At 36.7% G+C, this 26,381-nt stretch overlaps 1 protein-coding gene and 1 long non-coding RNA gene across 11 annotated transcripts; one reads left to right on the forward strand and one right to left on the reverse strand.

The window, feature by feature from the left end:
- Positions 1-6,396: 6,396 nt before the first annotated feature.
- Positions 6,397-8,007, reverse strand: LOC107798915 (uncharacterized). Its single transcript, XM_016621943.2, has 5 exons — positions 7,553-8,007; positions 7,372-7,480; positions 7,113-7,307; positions 6,953-7,003; positions 6,397-6,667 (listed from the first exon to the last, which is right to left on the reverse strand). Exons 2-5 carry the CDS (start codon positions 7,420-7,422, stop codon positions 6,515-6,517), a joined length of 450 nt encoding a protein of 149 aa, XP_016477429.1. The 5' UTR covers positions 7,423-7,480; positions 7,553-8,007; the 3' UTR covers positions 6,397-6,514.
- Positions 8,008-10,807: 2,800 nt separating this feature from the next.
- LOC107798914 (uncharacterized) lies at positions 10,808-18,201 on the forward strand. 10 transcript variants are annotated; one of them, XR_012702692.1, is made up of 6 exons: positions 10,808-11,017; positions 11,679-12,076; positions 15,992-16,074; positions 16,180-16,404; positions 16,499-16,625; positions 17,666-18,201. It is a non-coding gene; the product is annotated as an uncharacterized LOC107798914 (long non-coding RNA). The 10 variants fall into 10 exon arrangements; XR_012702686.1 differs by adding an exon at positions 11,402-11,523 and having other exon boundaries at positions 11,679-16,404; XR_012702690.1 differs by having other exon boundaries at positions 11,679-16,074.
- Positions 18,202-26,381: the final 8,180 nt, after the last annotated feature.

The raw sequence follows: 26,381 nt of genomic DNA on the forward strand, positions 1-26,381 counted from the left end.
TACAGTATAGAAGTATAAAACTAATAATGGAAAGCAAAAATCAGTAAATGGTAACAAGACTCAACAAGTGATATAAATAGTAAAGCAATAAGAACACTGTTAGGGATCATAAAAACCAAATAAGGAACATAAAGGACATCCGATTAATCAAGCCGTTCTAACACAAGTTTCACAATGAATCACCTTGTGATACCTCATCTCATAGTCACAAGTCACGGGTCTCAACCCACCATCATGTACTCACAGTACCTCGTGCCTACATCTCGAATCACAACCGCACGGACAACTCACGTGTCAATATCTCAATCCGCCCGACATGATCACAGGCTCACACTCACAATACGTCCGGTGTGGTCACATGCTCACAATCACAATCCGCCCGGAATGATCACATGCTCACAATTATAATCTGCTCGGCATGGTCACAGGCTCACAATCACAATCCGCCTGGCATAGTCATAGGCTCAATTTCAATATGGAAACAGATAATACAAGAACACATGGGCATGATCAATAAATGTCAAGTTTCATACTCCTGAACTAGTATAAGTGGTATGCTACAGTGTTTGCTTGTGCGAGTTTACTACTGCAGCACAAGTCAACAAGTAATACCAAAGACATCGAATAGCTCATCGAAACAACAAGCAAGTCACGTAAGGTGTATGACAAACAACAAGAAAATATACACCATCACACGAAAATCACCAACCCAATGTCTCCAAACCATAACACATCATCCCTAACATTGCCACCTTTATCCCTCCGATAGCCACCCGTATCACTCTGTGTAATAGCCACCATTATCACTCCGCCCTGACAATAATATTTGCCACCCTTATCTCTCCGATAGTCACCCATATCACTCAGTATAATAGCCACCCTTATCACTCCGCCCGGACAATAAATCAATAGCCACCTTTTTCTCTCAATACATTCAACAGCGGTATTATGCCACCCTTATGCTCCACAAAATAACAACGGTAAAATTCCACCCTTGTATTCCGCATAATAACAATGGTGAAATGCCACCCTTATACTTCGCATAACAACAACGGTGAATTGTCACCCTTATACTTCGCATAACAACAACCAAAATCACACAACAATTCACAAATGCTAACATCACAACAACATGACGTATCAACTCGTAACACAAGTGCCATAGGCCACAACCTCTCCAAGGATCCAACAATTATCAATATTTCCACAACAAATAGCCCACGGCTCAAACACAATGCGTATAAAATCTCAATAACACAAAAGGAAAGTAACTCAACAAGGAACGGCACCCCCTTTTTTTATACAATTTTAATTAAAATAGATTAATGACTTTCGATAACCTCAATTCCAATTAATTGTTTAAGGATAAACTCAATAGTGAAAGTATTTCCATGTAATGGTAAACTTTGGCTCCTAGTGTATGAATTAGGCTAACAATGAAATAGATGGCACGCACTAGTACTACATCTAAATGCATGAGAATAACCCGGCAACAAAAGGGATATCATGTACAACAATTTCAACGAAGAATAACTCCACAAAAAAGAAATCATATAATGATAAAAGTGATATCAACTTTATATAAAGCATATAAGAGTAACTCGACAAGTAAAGAATGTGACATGTAATGACAACTTCAAATAAAGCATCTGATAATAGACATGACGAATAAAAAGTACAACATATGCTAACAATTTCAAATAAATACATGAAAGAAGCCTAAGAGTCTAACCGGTCAATTTTACACATATACGCTCGAGGACGTACTCATCACCTCGCGTACACAGCTTTCACATGACACAAATAGCACAAACGACTCAAATCCTAAGGGGTAGTTTTTCCACACGAAGTTAGGCAAGATACTTACCTCAAAGAAGCTAAACTGATACTCTAAAATGACCTTCTCTTGTGAAACAACCTCCGGATGGGTCAAATCTAGCCAAAATAACTTAATATCATAAATAAAAACCATAGGAAATAATTTCGAATAGTAAAGCTTCGATCTTTAATATAAAAATAAAAAGTCAACCCCGGGCCCACACCTCAGAACCCGACAAAATTCATAAAATCCGATCACCCATTCCGACATGAGTCCAACCATAATTTTTTCAACCATAACAAAATTAACCAATTCCGACATCAAATCGTCCTTCAAATCCTCATTTTATATTTTTGAAAGTTTTTACAAAAATTCTCATTTTCTCGCATTCAATTCACTAATTTAGTATTAAAAGCAAAGATGGAATCACAAAATATAATTAAATCCGGATAAAGAACATTTACTACAATTAAACACGTGAAGAACCCCTCAAATATTGCCTAAACCCGAGGCCTCTAACTCAAAAAGTGAATAAATCATCAAACCCTCGAAATATATGCTTTTGTCCAGCCTTTTTCGCATTTGCAGACAAAATGTCACACCTGCGGCCTCGCATTTGTGAGCCATAACGTCACATCTGCTACATCAACTTAAAGAACCACGACCGCACCCGCACAGAATTTTCCCTACCTGCGACTCCGCAGAAGTGCCAGTCTCACCGCAGAAGCGGATACCCAGCTCGCACCCCTTTCTCGCCGAAGCGATCCCTAACCCGCAAAAGCGCTTGTGCATCTGCGCTTATTCCTCCGCAGAAGCGGAACTCACCAAGATTCCTCTGGTTCACAGAAGCAAAAAATCCAACGCATAAGTGCGTCTACACATGCGACCAAATATGCGCACGTGCGAAGAACGAGCACCAAAACTGCCATCATGACCAAAAATGATCCGAAACTCGTACGAAGCACACCCGGAGCCCTCGGGACCCCGTCCAAACATACCAAAAAGTTACATAACTTAACGCGGACCTGATCGAGGCCTCAAATCATATCAAACAATATCAAAATTATGAATCGCGCCTCAAATCAAACTTAGTGAACTTAAGAACTTTCAACATCTACAACTCGTACCGAAACATATCAGATCAACCCGGAATGACGTCAAATTTTGCGTGAAAGTTCCAAATGACACAATTGAGCTATACCAACTCCCGAAATTAAAATCCGAATCCGATATAAAAAAAGTCAACTCCCGGTCAAACCTCTCAACCTTCCAAACCTTTAACTTTCTAATTTTCATCAAATTGCATCAACTTAACCTACGGACCTCCAAATCCAAATACGGACACACGCCTAAGTCCAAAATCACCATACAAAACTATTGGAATCATCAAAACATCATTCCAAAGTCGACTACATAAAAGTCAAACTCAAGTCAACTCTTACTGCTTAAGCTTTTAAAACAAGAATCACCCTTCCAAATCAATCCTGAATCATCCGGAAACCGAATCCGACTCCACACGCAAGTCATAATAAATAACACGAAACTGCTTGAGACCTTAAGCCACCTAACGAGACGCTAGTTATTAAAACGACCAGTCGGGTCGTTACAACTTTCTTCGTTCTTTTCCTTAAAACCACGTGTCTTCATATATATTAGTATACGTACCCGCGCAATGCGCGGATAATATAAAAAAATATTTTTTTAAAAAATACGATAGAAACAAAGGAGTATTAAAATGCAATTATTTTATGAATCATTGAATGTACTGGATATTCATACATTCAAGTCATAAGGAAATATAGTTATCCATTGGAAAACATCTGGTGAGGAAAGGACGTAGTTTAAAATATGACACATAGGAAAAACTAATTTGTGATAGAACAACATTTAGGATTTAGCTTTAGTCATATGAGAGACAAAAGTCGTCTCCATGGGTGAATATTTTAAAGGCAAAGCAGGTTGTGAGTTTTGCCTGCAAGAGTTTTTTTGTAAGGTTTATGTATTATTTTCTTTATCTTATATTTTTAATACGGCACCCGTGATATATATGGGGTAATAGCATTAGACTTTAATTCCCTACTGTGTGCGACATTGGAATTTTAGAATATGAATATGTACCTGAAGATATATGTTTTTATATATTTAATATGATGCTTGTGATATATGTTTGATTATGTAGCACATGAAAAACCAAAATCCTCTTTATCTTCTTTATCAATTAAAAGCGACGAAGATTTTTATTTTTTCCTTTAAGAGTACGTTTGTAGTGTTTATGCATAATATGTTCTTCCATATTTTTTATAATAATATATTGAAAAGAAATTCTAGATCATATGTTGTCGTATAATATCATAACACATTCCTTTGTGGCTAAAATATATAATTTTGGATTTTGATATTCTCACCTAGAAACTTTATTTTAGGCAGAAAAAAAAAATTCCCTGTTCGATGAACAAAACTCAAATGTTTTCTTTTGAAAAATTAGGATTGATACTACTATAAAATAATGTTATGTTATTTTGAACTCATTAATATGGAGAGACTCGTTCTACATTATGTATCGCCAAATATTATTAATTTCTTCTTTTTGCAGAGAACTTTAACATCAAAATGATTCAGAGATAATGCCAGTACTAAATGTGTCCAAGCTTTTCATCACCAATAATGGACTATTCAGAGAGTACGTTAAGCTGCTCTAAAGAATACGGATTCTCTTGATCTCTTTTATCCCTCACGAAATATATCCCAATTTTCAAATTAAGGTTTCACAAGTAAATTCAATCCCACTAAATTCAGAAACAATTCAATCATCGAATGTTATGCAACTCCAAATTTCAGTCAAACAAAAGAAATTTTAAACCCAAATTTGAAACTAATAACTTGATGAAAAGTATGTCTTTTATGACTATTCCTGAACATCTTCGGGGTTCCCAAGTGAAGTCACATAATTGAGTAACCGAATTAGAATGGCCAATATCAACATTCTGACACAGTTCATTAACTGAAAGCGTTGAACAACTTGGTCAATAACAATTGTTTGACAAAATTAATAAGCTACCAGCTAATAGTATTGCTTCATCATTCGTGGTCAGTACTCTTATATGTGATTAATTGACTAATGAACAGTCATTAGGAAGGACCATTACTTTGGTAAATATATTGGTAACTGTCCTTGTCCGACTTGTCCTTTATATGAAGCAACGAATGTAAAACTCTGAATTTAATGTATTAAGATCTCATTGATACGCAAATAGTCGATTTTGAATTTTTAGCATGTTCTGCCTTTGTCCGACTTATCCTGAGCCTATATGAATTGACGTGTTTTCGATTTGTCCTGTACTTGTCCGCTTATCTTGAGCCTGTCCGAATTGACCTAGTATGTCCGACTTGTCCTTTATCTGTCCAACTTACATGGTTACCCCAAAAAAAAGATTCACCTAGTTCACCAATTAAAGTTCAATGACTTTGCTGTAGTAATTAAATGGTGATTGGAATGAGAGACAAAGAGTCTGATTCACTATTCTTAAATACACTCTCGCTTGAGCCATCAACAACATCTGAATTTCAAAAATAAAATGCATTATAACGATAAAATTACACCCAAAAATATTTTGCGTCCATGGACAATCACCAGCTCACAGCACAATGAAAAAAAGAGAATAAAAGAAAAGAACCATTTTTTGTACGATAAAGGTGTTGTTCTGGAGAGTTGCATCGTAGAGGTGTTGACAATTGTACAACTTACGTCTGTCCGACTTGTTCTGCACCTGTCCAACATATCTGGTTTAGCAAGCAATACCCAAAAACCAGATATGATATTGATTTGTAGCAGAGATTATTAACAAAGCAAACTCATAACAGCAATACAAATAAAGTAAAATTCCAACTTTCCCCTTTAATAATTAGTGGGCTAATGAATTTGCTTTAAAGGTTTGATACGATGAAGACATAGGTATCCAACCAACAGAGAAAGTATAAAAGGAAATCAAATTATTTAGACTTTAAGAGCTGAAATAATAAGTAAACATATCATAATTTATGTAGTTGCTGAAGTATTTAATCCGTGTCTCAAGGCTATTCGTGTTCACTCATTGCATCAATTCTTGACTTCCTTGCGAACAAAAGCATCAACCAACTGTTGAAAGAATTTAAAAAAAGTAGTCAAACTCTATCATTCTCTTGTTGCAGCTAGAAATTGCCATGCTAGTTTCATTTATTGACTTATATCAGCAGTATGAGATAGCTTTGAAATCTGTATAAATTCAAAGCTGCAATAAAACAACAAAGTTCACCTTCACATTAATGTAGATAGCTTGATGGAGAAATATATCAACCACGAATGAAAAAAACAAATGCTTGACTATATATAGAACCAATGTAACAGTGAGATGAGGCAAAAAGTAACCAACAATGCCAAGTAGCCTCTTCACTAATTAACAATTAAATTGGAGAAGTAAAAATGAATGGACTGTCTTATCTATATGAATAGGAAAACATTAATAACAGAAAGAACCATGAAAAGTTTCAAATATCTTGTCCATTGAAATCTCCACATTAAGTAAAACTGAAAAGTTAAACAGGAGAAGAAAGGTGAAATGATTCAAATATACTGTTCATAACTAATAAGACTACTAATAATATACTAAAGTAACTAATCAAACAGTTCTTGGATTCTCCAACTGTTACATTAACACCTTATGATGTTTTCTTCTTCTTAAATACTCTCTTGATTTTATTTCCCGACAACTGTGCATTCGGATCTTCTTCAACCATTGTTGCGGCATTAGTTACACCTATCTTGGCAGGTGTATTTGCAATATCGATTAAGTCGTTATCTTCAGTGGAATCCTGTATATATAAAATACAAAAAATAGTGCAAATCAGCAATGAACTTATAGTTACTATAACTTTATTAATTTATGCCCTACAAATAATTTAATCAAAAGAATGAATAATCTGAAAAAATATTAATAGTGTGTTCGTAGCTTCCTATAGAATAAACAAAATGATCGTTAAGAACTTTTAAAGTTATAAAAAAACTACTCCAGATCTGAAAATTTATTCAGAAAGAAATCCTTCCAGATATGTAAGTAGCTTTAATGTTAACGGACAAATTAAAAGTTATGTATTTACCTCGCATTCCTTCTCTCCATCTAAGCTTTGGTTAGTATTGAAGTCAGGGTCCTATCAAAAAATTAAAAAAATGAGTTTGAAATTATACTACAAAATATGCAATTTAACAGAAACTCACAATTTAAAAATGTTGTGAAGTTTGTAAGCGAAAATCACATACATTGAAGGCATCTGAATGTGGAGCAGGACTATATTTGTTTATCAATTGCTCGTCATTTGTAAGCTTAACAACACTGTAAACTTCACCTTGCAATTGAATGTTCAACCTCTTGATAATAACCTTAAACATGAATTTCCTCTCAAGAATATTGTTCAAGTCCACTGGATAAGAACACTTATCAACAGCGCCAGTATTCTAGAATGAAATTCCGCGTTAGAATGTTCCAAATAACAAATATGAATATAATTAGTTGATATACCTCACGTAATACTTCCTTCAATTCATTTGCGGACTTGCCTATGAGAAACATGGCTTCGCGGTCCCAGAGCAACAACGAAACAGATCCAGTTGTATCCTGAAGCCTGTACCTAAATACACATGGGATTTGAGATATAAATGTACATTTTGATGCATTAAGGAAATAGAGCTTTTGTTATTACCTTTTCACCGCCGAGTAATCTTCATTTTTACATTTTTGGTTTGGGCAAAGATAAATGTTTCCCACTTTATCCACCTTCTTTTGACACTTCTTACAGCCGACATACGATCACCCTTTTTCAAGATCTAAATTTTCAATACTTGCAATAATCCAACAGGGACCTTCCTGTTGAATAAATTGATAAGACAAATGTAATGAAAAGATAAAGAAAAGATTGTCTATCAGAATATCAAAGAAATAATATAAATGTATTGCAAGAACTTTTCATATTCTAATTGATCAACCAGTTATTCAAATCATAAAATAAGAGAACAAAAGGCCAAAAATAAACTTGAAATGTAATGTAAAGACATAGAAAATATGGTCCATGTGGCGAGTCATTGACATGAGGAATGATGGGGACCTCTCTGATATGGATTGTGATTTTGAGGAACTGAACCGACATGCCGTTGTTCGCAGGTAAGGCGAATTAGTTGATATCAATTTGTTGCACTGCTTTGTTACATAGCAGAAAGGTATATTCTGTCTTTCCTTAGTTTAAGCTTACAGTGTAGGTGCATTGTTTGTTTGTTTGTTGTTTGTTGTTTTTTGTTTATTTTGTTTATCAAAGAAAAAAGATAAATGTAATGTAAGAACTTTTCATATTCTAAATGGTCAATCACTTTTTCAAACCACAATATAAGAGAAGCAAAGGCCAAAAATAAACTTGAAATGTAATGTAAAGACCTAGAAAAGATGTTTTTTCAGAATATCAAAGAAAGAAGATAAATGTATTGTAAGAACTTTTCATATTTTAAATGCTCAACCACTTTTTCAAACTATACAATAAGAGAACCAAAGGCAAAAAATAAACTTGAAACTTCAATTTTCAGCGTAGCTATCTAAATGCTCAACCACTTTTTCAAACCATAAAATAAGAGAAACAAAGATGTGTATTTTTCCAACTATTAACATGAAAAACCGGTTAAATTAATACTACACAAGATAGTTCACTCACTTGCATGGACTCCACTAATTGGCCAATTGTTTTAACTTGAACAATGCCTTTCTCTAATTCATCCGCGACAGAGTAACTTTGTTGAGAAATGGTTTGAGTCAGCCTCTCAGAGTAATTATCCCGAACAGAAAGTAATCTGTATTTATGAATGACTAAAACAGTTAGATGTATAGTTGGAAAAATTTATTTGAGTCTAGATGCAGTGAATTTTTTTATTTTATATAAATGTATATATTGAACCGTGTTTTAAACTCATCAGATTGAGGAAAATTTGGATTAATCCACAGCTTTGATGCATTCCAAGTATTGCGCACAGAATTTGAATCTACAAAACAACGTACGTGTAAGACATAATGAATAACTTTCACACAGTAATGTCAAATTGAATAATTGTATTCTGCCTTAAAATTTATAGGCTTTTATGAGCTGCATCACAACAATAATAGGCTGGTTGTTAGAACTTAGCATGTGAGGTATAATTTCATCAATAAACTCGCCCCAGAATGTAGCAGACAACTTCTTCCTCCTGCCACATAGAAATAAAAATATAATTTTAGCATATGTAATTATCAAACCCATCATTAATTAGTAGATGAATGTTTATTCTTACTCATTATCTTGTAGTTCAATATCCATAAACTTCCTAGAAATTTCACCTTGTTTGTGCATGTGTACTTCACTAAAACCGACGATTTCTCCGATCACATCTAAAGAAAAAGTATTCGTTAAAATAAATAATAGAAAAGTTCATAATTAGAAATTTAAGGTAAAAGTTATTTTTATCGAATAATTCAGTCTTGTTCACATCAATCTTATTTATCAATTGATCATATGGTCGCAAATCAAAGATATTCATTGGGAAAAGTGGATCAGTTATTTCAGCCACGGTTGTCCGTTGAGTAAACGTCATCCTCAACCTATGTTTTGTGGTGTTGAACTTCTCCTTATTATGATAAACGATAAAGTTCGCCATATGATATAATCCTAGCTCATTAATTTGAGTTTTGAAAAGATGCAAAACTGACTTGCCAATAGAAGCATGTATCTGATCGCCCTACAAAGAAATTATATTAAATAACATAAAGTGTTTGAAGGACTTAGTAATACAATAATTCCAGATTAACTTTTCAAATTTATTAAATAACAGAAGGTTTTTAAAGGACTTAGTAATACAATAATTCCAGATTTAACTTTTCAAATTTATATTACTATACTTGAATACTTGAAATTATACTAATACTAAATTGTAGTAAAATTACTTTTCAATAGTAGAGAATTAAATAGTCAAAAAAACAGAGCAAAAACTCCAGATTTTCAACTTCATCACATTAAAAACAAAAAAAGTAGAACATGTAATGCACAATATGGAGAAACTCGATTTCCAACTTCATAACATTAAAAAACAGAAAAGGTAAAACATATTATTACCATGTGATATACTTTCAATTTACATTGAATATCTTTTCAAAACATATCTGGAGAAATTGGATTATTAAATGCCTTCCAGTTATTGTATAACCTTAAAACTCTCTGTAGTTCTCGATTGAATTACAGAGAGTAGAGTTGGTCTCTGTAATGACCACATATAGGATGACCAGTAATTATGTCATATCACTAATTACTAACTCAAACACATAAAGCATCAAATTTAAATTTGCAACTTAAGAAACAGAGCAAAACGAATGAGTAAGAAAATAACTTATTTTTAATACCTTTTCATCTTGTAGAACCAATTCAATCGAGAATGTAGTGTCTGAATTAAAACGATTTGGTACTTCCCGCAGACGGACAACCCGAACTTTCAACTTGCATTGCATCTTCGAAATTGTTACATCCTTGATGAAATCAATGTGAGTAGCCATTTTTTGCATAAGCCGTATGTTTTCTTTAAATCTTGATAGCAGTAGAAAAATTAGAATTGAAATACGTGTATCAGTGAAAGAAATATAAACATGTAGTTTTGAGCGGTTGTTACCGAGTATAGTGGATTTCAATCGTGAGTGTCAATCGTGGTTTGCAGAGATAATTTAAGACAAATGGAAGGTAAAAGATTTTTAAATAATATTGTGGATTAAAAGGTTTAATTTTAAAAAAATTAAAAATTCTGAAATTTCTCCAAAATATTGTACGGCAGTTTTATTTTCTTCCTCTCTTTTTAATTTTATATATATATATATATATATATATATATATATATATATATATATATATATATATATATATATACTACTTATATGGATCAATACAAAGTGGTACCCCAGAAGTCTGTTTTTCATTTTCAGAAGTCTATCTCAGTCACACAATTTTGCTGTCGTTTTCTCACTCCCCTGTACTTTCTCTGCCATTTTAAATTTCTACAACTTTGTAGTCTTCACTGGATTTCCTTCAAAGTTAATCCATTTTGTGGATTTCTTTTCAAAGATTCTCTTTTTTGGTTCTAATTTGCTATTGTCTCGCCTCGCAGTTCTGGTAAGGTTTTGTCCAATTAATTTTTGCTTATTGTACTTGTTTGTTGATATTTTTTGGCTATGTTTATATGCATTTCACTAATTTTATCTGATATGCACATGCATGTCTAGAAATAGATTCTGCAGTGTATGATTTTGGTTACTATATCTTTATTTTATTTTTTTAATTTTCTCCTTTGTACAAACTAATTATTGTGAAATTAATCCGGCTTAGAGAAATACTGAAGTATCAAATTTCTGATTTTTTTGGCCAAACTCAACCCACACAAGGTTTGTCTCGATCTCCGATTGATCATATGCCTCTTTTCTTTGATGTTCTTTTAAGTGTAATTATTAATAATTTATCATATGTGTTTGATGATATGCCTGAATCATTTTATTGTAGTTGGGTGCATTTGGATATTTGCTTCTTATATCAACTGATTATCTGCAATAATACACTACAGTTGCAAGGAATGTATTAGTAGTGTTCAAATTGACGATAGGAAATGCTATTATACATATCAGGTAGTTCATTTAGTGTTATTATATTAATCTTTTTGTAACCATAGGTTGAATATTGTTTTATCTGATTGTGTATTACCAATATTGACTTTTTCATGATGGATAAATAGTGGCAGCTGATGAAAATGCATATAATCTCACATGTCTTCTACCTGTAGATATGTTAAAGGAGAATGTTTCTACTTTCGAAAGAAAACAAATCAGATGCTATTGATCTTACTTTTCTGGTTATTAGCATTATTCATCTTGTTGGAGGCAAAATAACCGAAGGTACGCTTGAGTTGTACTTAAACATATCTTTTCCTTCCTATTTTTTCGATGTCCTTTACTTCCTAATATATCTAAGAGAGCAATTAAACTTGAAATTGTTGCCATCAATATGTTGAATTTTTTTTTTTGGCATCATTTGAGACGGCTAGGAGTGTTTGGAACTGATGAGCCTCTTGTAAAGAAAATCTTTTGCATCATTTGAGACAACTGTGATTGTCTGAAACTGACGAAAGCCATATGTTCATGGAAATCTCAAATTCGCGTTGAAAGCACACCTTCAACAAAGGTTTGAACTGACACTGACAAATTGTCCATGTCCATGTCACACTGCTCTGATTCGATTTTTGAACATTTACAAATACTTGTGAAAAGAGAACGTTAATCGTCCAGAAGGTAATATGAAATTTTATGATCTTGCTGCGACAACACCAGATGGACCTATTAATGATGGAAAAAATAAAAAATACAAATATGATTTTAGGTTATGCTCGCGTCTTATATTTTAACATTCATTTATTGCTTGGTTGGCATTATGTCACTGTAAGGGTATAAGAGTTGACGAGAGTTGCATTCACCTTGACCAGGAACTGTCAATATTTTTGTTAGCAACCTATTTTGCGTTCCTTCTGGTTCCTTAATTGTTTATTGAGGTTTTTGTGCCTGTCATTTATTTGTTATATAATCCTACTGGTTGCTGAGGTGTTTGTGCTGTTACTTTTATGTGGCATAGGTAAAGAATTTACCTCTCAATCACTTGATACTATAATCATAAAATGATCATTGTGTAAGTGACACGACCCCAAATTTCCTCCGTAGGAGGTCGTGATGATACCTAGTCTTAGAGACTAGGTAAGCCTAACAATGCGAAATAATCATAAATATCTGAAATAAATAAACTACAATTCAAATAATTACCACTCCCAAAACCCGGTAGAAATAAGTCACAAGCTTCTAAAAAATTTATTCTCAATGTTTCTATGTATCAAGGTCTAAAGAAAAATAAGGAAGCAACATAAAATAATAGAAGAGGACTACGGAGTCTGCGGACGTTGACAGATATACCTCGAAGTCTCCGTGCGCAGGTAACTCACTGACGTCTAGACTTGTAAGATGTACCTGGATCTGCACAAAAAGATGTGCAGAAGCGTAGTATGAGTACACCACAGCGGTACCCAGTAAGTGCCAAGCCTAACCTCAGTAGAGTAGTGACGAGGTCAGGTTAGGCCCTACTGGAGAATAAATATTGACATGGAAAAATGTTTAAACAATTTAATAAGATAAAATGACTATGCAAATGAATCAAATAGTATGTCACATTTAATGACACCAAATAATTGCAAATAATATCTCGTGGATCAAAACAGAATTCCTTTCAACTTTATGAAAATCACAACAATTAATCGAAGGCAACTATGGCCATAAATCAATATCAACAAGGGCACTACCGAGGTACCGCCTCGTAGTCCCAAATCATAAATAAATTCACAATATCTCATTTACTTATCTCACCGCGGGAGCGTTCACAATTCATTATAAAGAAAATATTTTTCCCGAAATAGCATCCCGCGTTTTAGCCATCCTTATCACACCGCATGACTTCTAGTAGTTCCCCCTACCAGCCACGCGTATCAAGCCACCCTTATCTCACCACATGCGTTTCAATACCCAGACCTTATACCACCGCATGCGTATCAATATCACAACATATCACAATTTGCACCTCAAGTGCCCAAATATTTCAATTTGCCAAAGTAAATCAACAACAATATTTTTCCACAATAAAGAGCTCACGGCTCATGCCAACATAAATCATCAATAATATTTTTTCACAATAAAGAGCTCACGGCTCCATCACCATGAGTACAAAAATCTTACAAAAATATTAGAAAATAAATAATTTAGCAAAATAATATTTCAAAAAGTTTAATACGTTGCTTCAATACCAAATTTAAAAATGTCAAATACTTCATATTAATAATATTTAATTTAAAGAAAATCAATTTCAAATAATGCACAGAATAAAAGAAATCAAGTTTCAACTAAACAGGTAAAACAATTAGCAGGAAAAGGTCAAACAAATTTAAGGTATATATCTCAGATCAATGATGAAGAATATAACAAGATAAAATAATTTAATAAATGCATAACAATGACCTACGCAATTTAAAAATATAATCTTTCACATTTAGCCCGTGTACACACTCGTCACCTTGTGTACACGACTTTCAACACATTTCAATAATCACATTAATATCAATTCTAGGAAAAAAATTTTCCACACACCTCGACTTGCTCCAATTTAATCAAGTAGTATGCTTTTTCCTCGATTTTCCGATTCCGATCGACTCGTATCTAGTCATAATTAATTCGATACAGTCAACAAAAATTATAGAATCAATTCTATAAGAAATTACTATATTTTTCAATAATATCCGAAATTAACTCAAAAATGGCCCGTGGGGCCCACGTCTCGGAATCCGGCGAAAGTTACGAAATATGAACGCCCATTCAACTACGAGTCCAACCATACCATTTTTACAAAAATCCGACATCAACTTGACCTCCAAATCTCAAATTCTTATTTTAAAATCCCTGGGCCCAAATTCTCTAATTTCACCTCGAAAACATGTAATCTATTCGAAATATATGATGATAATTCAATATTATGGAGTAGAAATGATCATAAGGGACTTACCTCAAGTTTTTCCGTAAAAACCTTGCTCAAAATCGCCCAACTCGAGCTTGAAATGCCCAAAAAATGGCAAAAGCTCGGAACCCCTCTGTTTTTGTACTGTCCAGGGATTTTCCCATCTGCGGCAACTTGGCCGCTTCTGCGCCAACCGCATGTGCGGAAAAATGTCCCGCATCTGCGCCTTTGCCCGCATCTGCGCGCCTGTTTGCCCTCCTGCGCAGGCCGCTTCTGCGCGCGTCCCTCCGCATCTGCGCTCACGCAGGTGTGGAATTTCCCTCGCACCTGCTACCATTGCCCCATAGTTCAGTTGCGCATCTGCGCTTGCCAGGCTCGCTTCTGCGAGCTCGCACCTGCGATAGAATTTCCGCAGGTGCGAATGCAACAGAGGGCAGAAACTTCAGCTATTTATTCTAAGTCCGAATTTGATCCGTTAACCATCCGAAACTCACCCGAGGCCCCCGGGATCTCAACCAAATGTACCAACAAGTCCTAAAACATCATACGAACTTAGTCGAGCCTTCAAATCACATCCAACAACACTAAAACACGAATCACACATAGATTCAAGCTTAACGAATTTTGAAATTTCTAATTTCTACAAATGACTCTGGAACCTACCAAATCACGTCCGATTTACCTCGAATTTTGCGCATAAATCATAAATGACATAACGGAGGTACTCAAATTTTCAGAATCGGATTTCGACCCCGATATCAAAAAGTCAACCCCTCGGTCAAACTTCCCAAAAATTCAACTTTCGGCATTTCAAGCCTAATTCCACTACGGACTTTCAAATAAAATTCTGATCACGCTCCTAAGTCCAAAATCACCATACAGAGCTGTTGGAATCATCAAAATTCTATTCTGGGGTCGTTTGCACATAATTCGACATCCGGTCACTATTTGAACTTAAACTTTTAATTTTTCATCAAAATTCCATATCTCGGGTTAGAGACCTCGGAATTTGATTCCGGGCATACGCCCAAGCCCCAATTCACGATACGGACCTACCGGAACTGTCAAAACACTGATCCGAGTCCGTTTGCTTAAAATGTTGACCAAAGTCAACTCTGTTGAGTTTTAAAGCTCTAATTCATATTTTAATCCATTTTTCACATAAAAATTTTCAGAAAATTTTACGTACTGCACACGCAAATCGAGGAATGATAAATAGTGCTTTTCGAGGTCTTAGAACACAGAATTAATTTATTAAATTTAAAGATGACATTTTGGGTTATCACAATAAGGTACATATGAGCCTCAGTAACTACCGTACTTATAGTACCAAATGATGTATTTTTACTCTATTGTTCATATTTAGTCTCAACCTTTCAGGGTGTTCTTCATGCGTTTCTCAGAATAACCAGAGCGTATTTTGTTTTATTTTATTTCTCCAATGTTATTAAGTTACTAGAGAATTATTTTTTATATTTCTTTTTGCTTTGGATGATTAATATCCTTGTTATAGAATAGTCTCTTATTTACTAATCATATTTTCTTAACAACTAGGTTATAAATAGTTCTAAAATTTCAAAGAAAAGATTTAAAGACTCTTCTGATCAGCATTGTACTATTTTCTATGACATGAAAAGGTATATCTAAACATATAAATTTACGATTATACTTTTAGCGATTAAACTTGGTTGGAGTGAAAGAAAATTATTATATACATGTGTTGGTCTTTTTGTCTATTGAAGGCTGAGCTTTTAGGATGGGGAACCCTTTGGTTTTTCCTTGCCTTTGATTCTGAAGCCCATATGGCGAAGAAACGTTATTGTTTGCGGGGAACCTTATGGTTGCGCCTGGAGCATGTCTTGGGGTTCTGCAGTACATGCATTGTGATATAAGCAATATGTTTTCTTGAGTACCGGCGCCCTTATCACACTGTTTGATGGTACATCGAGGCAAACAGAAGAATCCAGGTAACATAGTATAATAGTGAGTCCTTTGCATCCTTGACAAATACTGTAAAATATTTTTGCTAGAAGAAGTTGAGTTTTCGTCTCAAATTTTTAGTTAAGTCCTCGTGCTCAAAGGCAAAGTGATTCACTCATATGGCAACATATTGCATTCTTACCTCTACGGTGGAGAGGAACAGATAAAAGGAATCCACTGTAGCTCCTATTCTTCTTGGACAATCAAGGTATTGATAATGTTGTCATTAATATCTACTGTATCATTTCTGTTGTCTTTCTTGAAGGTGGCTTTTATTTCTTTTGTACTCAACTAGATGAGACACGAGTTTTACACACGATAATATTCAATAATTTGAAGTAAAGAATTACCTTGGCTCAACTTTTCGAATAGCTTAGTTCATTTAAGGGGAAATTTCACCATTTGGAGGAAGTTCAATGTTGTGTTAATTATGAATAACGTAGGATCAAACAACTTTGGACCTAGCTGTAATAGATACATGTCTGTCGTCCAACATGTATCTATTACACTCGGGAAGGATCTATGTATCCCAAGTCCTAATGGTGGCTTTTGTATTGAAAATATGAGACTAATTAACAATTACTCAATTAGAAAGGGTGCTGGAAGTCGAGATTTGTTTGTCCACCTGTTTGTGGAAGTTGTAACAGGATAAAAACTGGTTAAGATTTGAAACTGTGGAGTCACAAAATTTTAAAATCGCAAACATCAAAGGCCTTATTATGGTTCTTGGTGTGTCATTTCTATTTCTGTTTTTAGTGAATATGTTTGTGGTACACTTGATTTATCTTTAACTATTTTTAGATTGCTCTCATTTGAACTCAGTAATACATTAAAATATTAGAGGACTAATAAAATTCTGATATGGGCATGTTTAGAGCTTACTTTTATAAGGAAGCCAACATAAATATTTAAAATTGTTTATTCTAGCAAGAGGTCCCCAAAGTTGTTGGAAGGAAACTTTTCTTTTCTTTCTTTTTTGGTTTAAAGAAAGGGCCTTGCTCGGATAACTAAAAACAATTTAAAGAATCTACAAGATAACAACTACTTCTTTGTAGTAGCTACCAGTTTGAATATTGAAATATATTATGCCCATGGTGCTTATGTTCATTTTAACCTGGTAATTAAGTTTTCGTTTTAGGCAGATGATAAGTGTGAATTTTGATCACTTATTAATACCTTCTTGCTTTAGTTTTAGTCCGAAAATGTTGATTTATGTTCTCAAAACTAATGAAAGTGTGCAAATTGCAGGAATGTTGGAGATTTGGACTCTAATGAAGAAATCCAACTCATAAAATAGTGTACCGACTCACAAGGCAAGAAGGGGCGCAACAAACAAAAAGTGCGGTCCGCAGAAGTATTTTTGCGGCCGCGACTTGATGAAGAAGCCCAGAGGTGATTGAAGAAGAAGTGCGGACCGTACACAATTTGTGTGGCCGCAGAACATGGTCGGACTGATAAAAATTCAAAAAGTTCAGAGAGTGCAAATTGACCAAGACTGAAGCCTTGCCAGAAGAGCGGACCGCACATGAATTGTGCGGTCGCAAAAGCTGAAGTGCAGCCGCAGATCAAATTATGCGGCTGCAGAATCTATCAACCTGCAGACTCAAGCAATATGCGGCCGCAGAATCTCCCGAAGGGCATTTTTGTTAGTGAATTTTGGGCCACTATAAATAGACGGGAATCACTTTTTAGGTCAATTTTTGAAGTTTTCTCAGCTAGCCGTTGTAATTTACCATTTTAGGAAATTTATGATCATTTTGGGATAAAAACATCATAGTTTATCATTTTAATTTTATATTATGGTTTTAATTAGTGTTTTTTTCTTCTTTTTCTTCGTTTTCTACTATAAGTAGCTAGATTTTTACTAGGGTTCTGACCCAACCCTAGTGTATAGACTTTATGGGTATTTAATTTAATGTTTGTTTATGATTGAGTGTTTATTATTTAGCCTTGTTCATGCTTTAATTTTAGAATTAATGGTTGCAAACATTGATTCATATCTTTTTGACTTGGTCTTAACTTGAGAAAGAGGGACCTAGTCCAGGAAAGCTTGGTTAACAAGAAATTGGCCTAGTTAAGGATTTGACTAGCCTAATTAAAGGGTTTGGACTAGAGATAGGAAAAATCCGACTTGAGCTCGTATCAACTATTTATCAGTGTTCCAACTCAAAATGCTTACAAACATTTGAAGAGCTTTGAGGATACATGTTGGGGGAGCAAGCAAAATAATGTTTCTAAGGATGCATTGAGGCTAAGGCTTTTTCCTTATCTCTATAGGGGAAAGCTTTAGATTGGTTGGAACGATTGGTAAACCATTCAATTCACACTTGGAATGAGTTGGCGGCCAAGTTCATTGCTAAGTTTCTCTCCCGGGCACATGGTTACACTTTGATACGAGATCTTGGCATTCAAACAAGAGCCGAATAAATCACTACACGAAATTTGGGAGCGTTATAGAATAGTGGTTAAGGAATGTCCCAACAACGATATGGAGAAAAACATGTTACAACAAATATTTTATCGTGGGATTAACACAACCAACCAATGTATAGTGAATCAATTAGCCGGTGAAAACTTTATGACTACGCCTTATGCGGAGGCGTGTGGCATTCTAGATGAGATGGCGAAGACGTCATCGGCTTGGCAATCCCGGGCCAATATCCCACAAGGTGATCTGAATATGATCCACCTCCACAAAGAATTGCAAGACCATGGGAAAGCCATTGCTGAATTGACCACTACCATGATTCAACTAGCAAATGCTCAACTAAATCAAGTGCAAGCCCCTAAGCAAGTTCATGCTATGGAGGGAGTGAATGTTTTGGTGAACAAGAAGAGGACTAAGGGTCCACAAGTGCAAACTCGAGTGAGAACTATGTGCAAGATGATGTCGGTTTTGATCATGATGATTCTTATAATGAGCAAGAGGAGGAAGTACAATATGTGAACAATTTTAAAGGGCAAAGAAACAACTTCCAAGGCCCAAGCCAACAACAATGGCGACCACAAAACAATCATGACAATTGGAGCTCTAACAATCAAGGAAATTTGAGTGGAAACAACCAAGAAAATTGGGGAGGCAACAACCAAGGTGGTTGGGGTAACAATAAAGACAACCAGGGGTCGGGTTTTCAAAGGCCTCCATTGTATCAACAACCGAGAAACCCACCTCCTTATCCTTCCCATGGTTCAAGTTCTTCAAACAATGAGATGGGACATATTGAGAATATGTTCCAGCAAATGATGGAAAAGAGTGCCGATTCGTATGCCCGACTTACCTCTCACAACACATCAATCTGCAATCTTGAAGTTCAAATGGGAAAAATCTTTCAAGCGCTAAATTCTCATTCTAAGGGTGCACTACCAAGTGACACGGTAGTAAACCCAAAGGGTGGTAACAATATGGGGCATGCTATGGCGGTTATCACAAGAAGTGGAAGAGGCGGGAATGCACCCATCTCAAGTGGAAGGCGACTTGTTGATGATGATCAAGTAATGCAAGAAGAAGAGATCCCAAACAATGTTCAACCAAATAAGGAAGATCGGATTGATATTGATGATAGTGTGGAAGAAACTCAAGAGGAGGTGAACCCGTCTAGGAAACATATCATTGACATATCGGAACCGGTAGTGCAAAAGGCAAAGGCACCATTGCCTAAGCCTCCACCTTCATACCCTCAAAGACTTGCCAAGCAAAATGGCAAGAATCAATTCAAGAAGTTCATTCAAATGATGAAGAGTCTCTCAATCAATGTGTCTTTGGTAGAAGTTTTGGAACAAATGCCCCGGTTATGCAAAGTTTATGAAAGATCTTATGACAAAGAAGAGGTCGATGAATTTTGAGACTATCAAAGTCACTCATCAAGTGAGTGCATTTATTCATTCAATGGCTCCTAAGTTGGAGGATCCCGGTGCTTTCACGATTCCTTGTACAATTGGAAGTGCCGAGTTTGCTAAAGCTCTTTGTGATCTTGGGGCAAGTATAAATTTGATGCCCTACTCGATTTTCAAGACTTTGGGGATTGAAAAACCAAGACCCACTTCTATGAGATTGCAAATGGCTGACCGTACCATGAAAAGATCGTTGGGTGTGATTGAAGATGTTTTGGTTCGAGTTGATAAATTCATTCTTCCGACGAAGTTTGTCATTCTAGATTGTGAAATCGATTATGAAGTGCCAATTATTCTTGGAAGGCCTTTCCTTGCTACGGGTAAGGCTCTTTGTGATGTTGAATCCGTAGAACTCACTTTCCGGGTTGATGATAAAAAAATGGTATTCCATGTGAGTAAGTCCACGCGACAATCAAATAGCAATGAGGTGTGTTCTTTTGTGGATTTGGTAACCGATATTATTGTTGATGACACAAGTGCTACTATCAATATTGGTGATATGTTGGAGGCCGTCTTGCTAAACCTTTATGATGACGAGATGGATGATTTCATGGAATAAGTGAACTCTTTGTAAGGAATGGGATCGTACAACTATACACCCCGGAAATTATCTTTGGATCTTGAAAATAGGAAGACTCCTCCTACAAAGCCTTCTATTGAAGAGACGACTACCTTGGACTTGAAGCCATTGCCTCCACACCTTCGGTATGAATTTCTTGGCCCTTGTTCTACTTTACCGGTTATTCTTTCCTCTTGTTTGACTAACGTGCAGGTAGATTCCACATTAGCGGTGTTACAAAAGAGGAAGAAGGCTATTGGGTGGACCTTGGCAGAATTTGGGGTATAAGCCTCGCCTTTTGCATGCATAAGATCAAGTTGGAAGATGGTGCTAAACCGTCCATTGAACATCAAAGAAGACTCAATGAGGCTATGCAAAAAGTTTTCAAGAAGGAGATTATCAAGTGGTTGGATGTCGTGGTTGTATACCCCATCTCTGATAGTTCATGGACCTATCCGGTTGAATGTGTCCCAAATAAGGGAGCGTGACGGTGGTCACCAATTGTAAGAATGAATTAATTCCTACAAGAACGATGACCGGTTAGAGGGTGTGTATAGATTAGTCGGTCGTGCTTTCTATTACTTTCTTGATGGGTGTTCGGGCTACAACAAAATTCTCATTGCCTTGGAAGATCAATAGAAAACAACCTTTACATGTCCCTATGGAACTTTTGCTTTCAAGCGGATGTTATTTGGTTTGTGTAATGCACCAACGACTTTTCAACGGTGTATGATGGTTATTTTTACGGACATGGTGGAGGACTACCTTTGAGTTTTCATGGATGACTTATCGGTGGTTGGGGATTCTTTTGATTATTGTCCTGTAAATATTGACAAAGTGTTGGCTAGATGTGAAGAAACCAACTTGGTACTCAAATAGGAGAAATGCCATTTCATGGTAGAGGAAGGTATTGTCCTTGGCCATAAAATCTCAAGGAATGGAATTGAGGTTGACAAGGCAAAGATTGAGGTGATTTATAAGCTTCCACCCCCAACTTCGGTGAAGGGTGTACGGAGTTTCCTAGGCTATGCGGGTTTTTACCGGCGCTTTATCAAAGATTTCTCTAAAGTGGTGAACCCGTTGTGCAAACTCCTTGAGAAGGATGCAAAATTCAATTTCAATGATAATTGCATGAGAGATTTTGAATTGTTGAAGCTCAAGTTGACAACTATTCCCATCATTACCGCTCCAAATTGGAGTGTGCCTTTTGAACTCATGTGTGATGCAAGTGACATAGTGGTTGGGGATGTTTTGGGGTAACGTATCAAAACAATTTTTCATACGGTCTACTATTCTAGTAAGACTATGAATAGTGCCCAAGTCAACAATTCCATTATGGAGAAAAAGCTCATTGCTATTCTGTTTGCAATTCGGAAGTTCCGCCCATAGTTGATGGGTGCCAAAGTTATTGTCCACACGGACCATACAGCGCTTCGTTATCTTATGAGCAAAAAGGACTCCAAAGCTCGGTTGATGAGATGGGTACTCTTGTTGCAAGAATTTTATATTGACATCCAAGATAGAAACGGTAGTGAAAACCAAGTGGCGGACCACTTGTCTCGTTTAGAGAAGGAGGGGAGGCCGCATGATGGCCTTGAAATCAATGACTCCTTCCCCGATGAGCAACTTCTGGCAATTTCAATGAAATAGGTGCCATGGTTCGCGGACTTGGCAAATTTTCTTGTGTGTGGAATCATTCTGGATGAGTTCTCTTCAAACCAAAGAAAGAAGCTTAAAAAGAGATGGTCAAGATTTTTAGTAGGATGAACCATTCCTTTTCCGGATTTGTATGGATGGGGTGATTAGGAGGTGTGTAACGGAAGAAGAGCAAGGTGCTATTTTTAGGGCTTGTCATTCTTCTCCATATGGTGGTCATCATGGTGGAGAAAGAACGACGGCCAAAGCGTTTAGTTGTGGTTTTTATTGGCCTACTCTTTATAAGGATGCTAGTGAGTTGGTGAAAAGATGTGATGAATGTCAACGGGCCAGTGGAATCTCAAAGAAAAATGAAATGCCTCTCACAACCATTTTAGATATTGATATTTTTGATGTTTGGGGCATTGACTTCATGGGTCCTTTTGTGAGCTCTTGTGAAAATACCTACATCTTGGTCGCGGTGGATTATATGTCCAAATAGGTTGAGGTCGTCTCTTTACCCAACAATGAGGCGAGAAGTGTGGTGGCTTTCTTGAAGAAGAATATTTTCACAAGATTTGGTATTCCACGTGCAATCATAAGCGATGGGGGGTCACACTTTTGCAACAAAGTGTGTGACATTTTACTTAGCAAGTATGGTGTTACTCACAAGGTCACGACTCCCTATCACCCACAAGCTAGTGAGCAATTGGAAGTCTCCAACCGGGAGATAAAGAGTATCTTGTCTAAAATGGTGAATGCTAATCGGACGGAATGGTCCAAGAAGGTTGATGATGCGTTATGGGCTTATCAGACGGCTTACAAAACCCCTATCGGAATGTCTCCATACCGGTTGGTGTTCGGGAAAGCTTGTCATCTTCCGGTGGAACTAGAGCACAAGGGAATGTGGGCTCTAAAGAAGTTAAATCTTGATTGGGATGTAGCCGCTAACTTGAGGGTTGCACATTTGAATGAATTGGATGAGTTCCAGTACCATGAATATGTGAGTTCATCCTTGTACAAAAAAGATGAAATATCTTCATGATAAATACATTGGGAACAAAGAGTTCAAGGTGGGTGATCTTGTATTGTTGTTTAACTCAAGGTTGAGAATGTTTCCCGAGAAGCTAAAATCCAAGTGGAGTGGTCTATTTAAAATTGTTGGTGTGCCAACTTTTGGTGCATTAGACTTGAAGAACAAGAACGATGATGTATTCTGAGTTAATGGTCACCGGGTGAAGCACTACTTGGGCAAGGTTGGAGATATCCACATGGTGGCGGTCATTTACTTCCCTTGATGGAGCTTTGATATTGCGTCATGCCGCGACGTTAAATCAGACGCTTCTTGGGAGGCAACCCATGTTCTTTTCCTTTTTCTTTTTGTAGTTAGGTGTTATTTGTGTTCTAACTTTATTTGAAGTGTGCTACATGGTTGAGTGTGACTTGCAATAAGGTTGAACTAAAAAATGGCTAAGTGTTCAAGGATCTGCGGATCACACTTTATTTGTGTGAACCGCACAATTCTTTGTGCCACAACAGGAGGACATTCGCGGCCGCACATTTCACATGTGGACCGCACAGTTGGAAGATTGCAAAAATGTGAAAATGTGAACTCTCTAAAGTTGAAGTCTGTCAGTGCTGGACAAATCTGCGGCCGCAAGATGAATTGTGCGGCCGCACTCAAAAATGTGCGGACCGCATATGAGGTTCAGATTGGGTAGGCCCAGGTGCAAGAGTGCGGACCGCACATGAAAATCTGCGGCCGCACTCAACCTCTTTTCCCTCTTAGGATAGTATAAATAGAAAACTTGACTTTATTTTACATTTTTCCCTTTCCTCGAAATCACTGTTACTTTGCAAGTTTCATGAGAGATTTTTCACTGTCCCCACACACAACCACCTATGCTTATACACCAAGTGCACTCAATCTATCTGGTATACTTTATTTCATGTTAAATTTTTGTGTTAGTTTAATTTTAAAATTTTAGTTTTTTTTAGGCTATCTGTTATTAGAGTTCATCCATGTGGGGTAGATCTGAACTGGATAGTTGATAATACATGCTATAATGGGTTGGGTTAATAATTTTCATGTTTATACCATGTTACCATGTCTATTTGTACAAGTAATTACAAAATCTAAGTAGAAAAGAATGCATGTGCGTAATTTTTGAAATCTACGGCCACACTTGATTTTTTGCGGTCCGCATTTGATATTTTGGGCAACCTGGTGAAGCTAGTGCTTCTGCGGCCGAAAAAGAGACTCTGTACTGTCTTCAGAGAGGGGCTTCTAATCCTCTGATGTTCTTTGACAGAAGTGCGACCATACTTGTTAATTGTGTTGTCAGCACATAAAAAATCTGTGGATTGCAGACCCCAGTTTCAACAATCTGTTATTTTTATCGTAATCTCACTGTGTCCACAATGTTCTCCCTTGCCAACATAAGTTTTGAATGTGGTGAATGATGACTTGCAATTAACAATATTCTTTGCTTTGATACAGATAATGGTTCGATCACGTGGTCACGGCGAAACTACAAAAGGAAGAGGTGAATCTTCTAGGGGTCGAGGTAGAGGTACCTTGCCCCTTGGCCAGCCCAAAACCATTAGGAAGAAGGCCACAATGGGCAGAGGGAGAGGTGCAGACCTCTCCGAGGTCTAGTTCCTATGTCTCATCCAGGGAAGCTTTAGAGGGAAACTTAGCCTCTATTCAGGAAGAGCAGACGGCCACACAGTCTAGGCTACAAGGGTGATTTCAGCTCATGAATGAGGCCTATTCATCTCACAGCACTTCCGAGGGGTCGAAAGTGCTAGCCAGACCTCTGAGCTAGCAGCTGCCCCAGACACTATGCATAGACTGTACAGGATATCCCTGATGATGGTAGAGATAGAGATGGTACATCCACGGGTGTGGAGAGATCGAAGAAAAATGAGACATGTGAGTATATGTTTGTTAGCTTGGCTACCTTCACTAACTTCCGTATGTGGTGGCCAGTGAGGTCCTTGACACTTGAGCGACAGTTTCTGTTGAAGGATTTGAATAAATACAACCCAAAAGTGTTGAGGCAGTTCAGAGAAAGAAAGGGTTGGATGTGGTTTACTGAGAGAGTTGAGGATGCCAAGGAGTACCTCATCCGAGAGTTGTACACAAATGTTTCTCACATCAAGAAGGGGCCGAAGGTGACTAAAGTACGCGACCTCAAGGCGAGGTTTGATCAGCACACACTAAACGCGTACTTGGGGTTTGAGGACTTGGAGACGAAGGGGTATCTAGAGAAGTGTACAATGAAATAAGAAGTCCGACCTTGGCTAGAAGAGATCTTAGCACCACCAGGGCCACCACCACCATGGATCACTTTGAGCTTTGGGGCGAAGGGATGGCAGACCTTTGTTTGTAGCAGACTTGATTCGTGCCAGAATGAGACGTATCTGCCTCTTCCTAGTGATGTTCTTGTGGCTTCTATCATGGCCAACATTTCATTGGTAGCACAGAAGACCAACACGGCCTACCCTTATCCAACACTATCATAGAGTACCTCACTGGTAGAGCCGAGATCATATGATACCAAGGTAAAGCTGAAGAAGCCATTTGACTGGTATTCATTGACGAATGTGACCAACCCAAAGAAGAGAGCTCAACCTTCTACCACCACATGCCAGTGTGATGAGCCGACAGTGGTAGTCATTGAGACAGACGTCATTCCATATACCTCTGCTGAGCCTTCTTCTAGTGCTGCTGCTATGCCTCTGCCACCATCCTCAGGTTCTACCACAGCCCCTAGAGAAGCCCTTGCTCCAGCTCCGAGGCCAGCGCCCATGCCTACAACTCTATTATCTGCTCTGTGAGTCTCCCAGACATTGGCGAGTCTCAACTACTGGATG

Source organism: Nicotiana tabacum, chromosome 19 (assembly GCF_000715075.1).
Source record: "Nicotiana tabacum cultivar K326 chromosome 19, ASM71507v2, whole genome shotgun sequence".
Lineage (NCBI taxonomy): Eukaryota > Viridiplantae > Streptophyta > Magnoliopsida > Solanales > Solanaceae > Nicotiana > Nicotiana tabacum.

Bases quoted from the DNA above. Each gene is read 5' to 3' on its own strand.
- LOC107798915 (XM_016621943.2), bottom strand. From the start codon at position 7,422: ATGTTTCTCATAGGCAAGTCCGCAAATGAATTGAAGGAAGTATTACGT. The intron at 7,004-7,112 runs GTATGTGATTTT...ATTTTTTGATAG, and splicing joins CACATTCAGATGCCTTCAAT to GACCCTGACTTCAATACTAA. The intron at 6,668-6,952 runs GTAAATACATAA...TTATATATACAG, and splicing joins ATGGAGAGAAGGAATGCGAG to GATTCCACTGAAGATAACGA.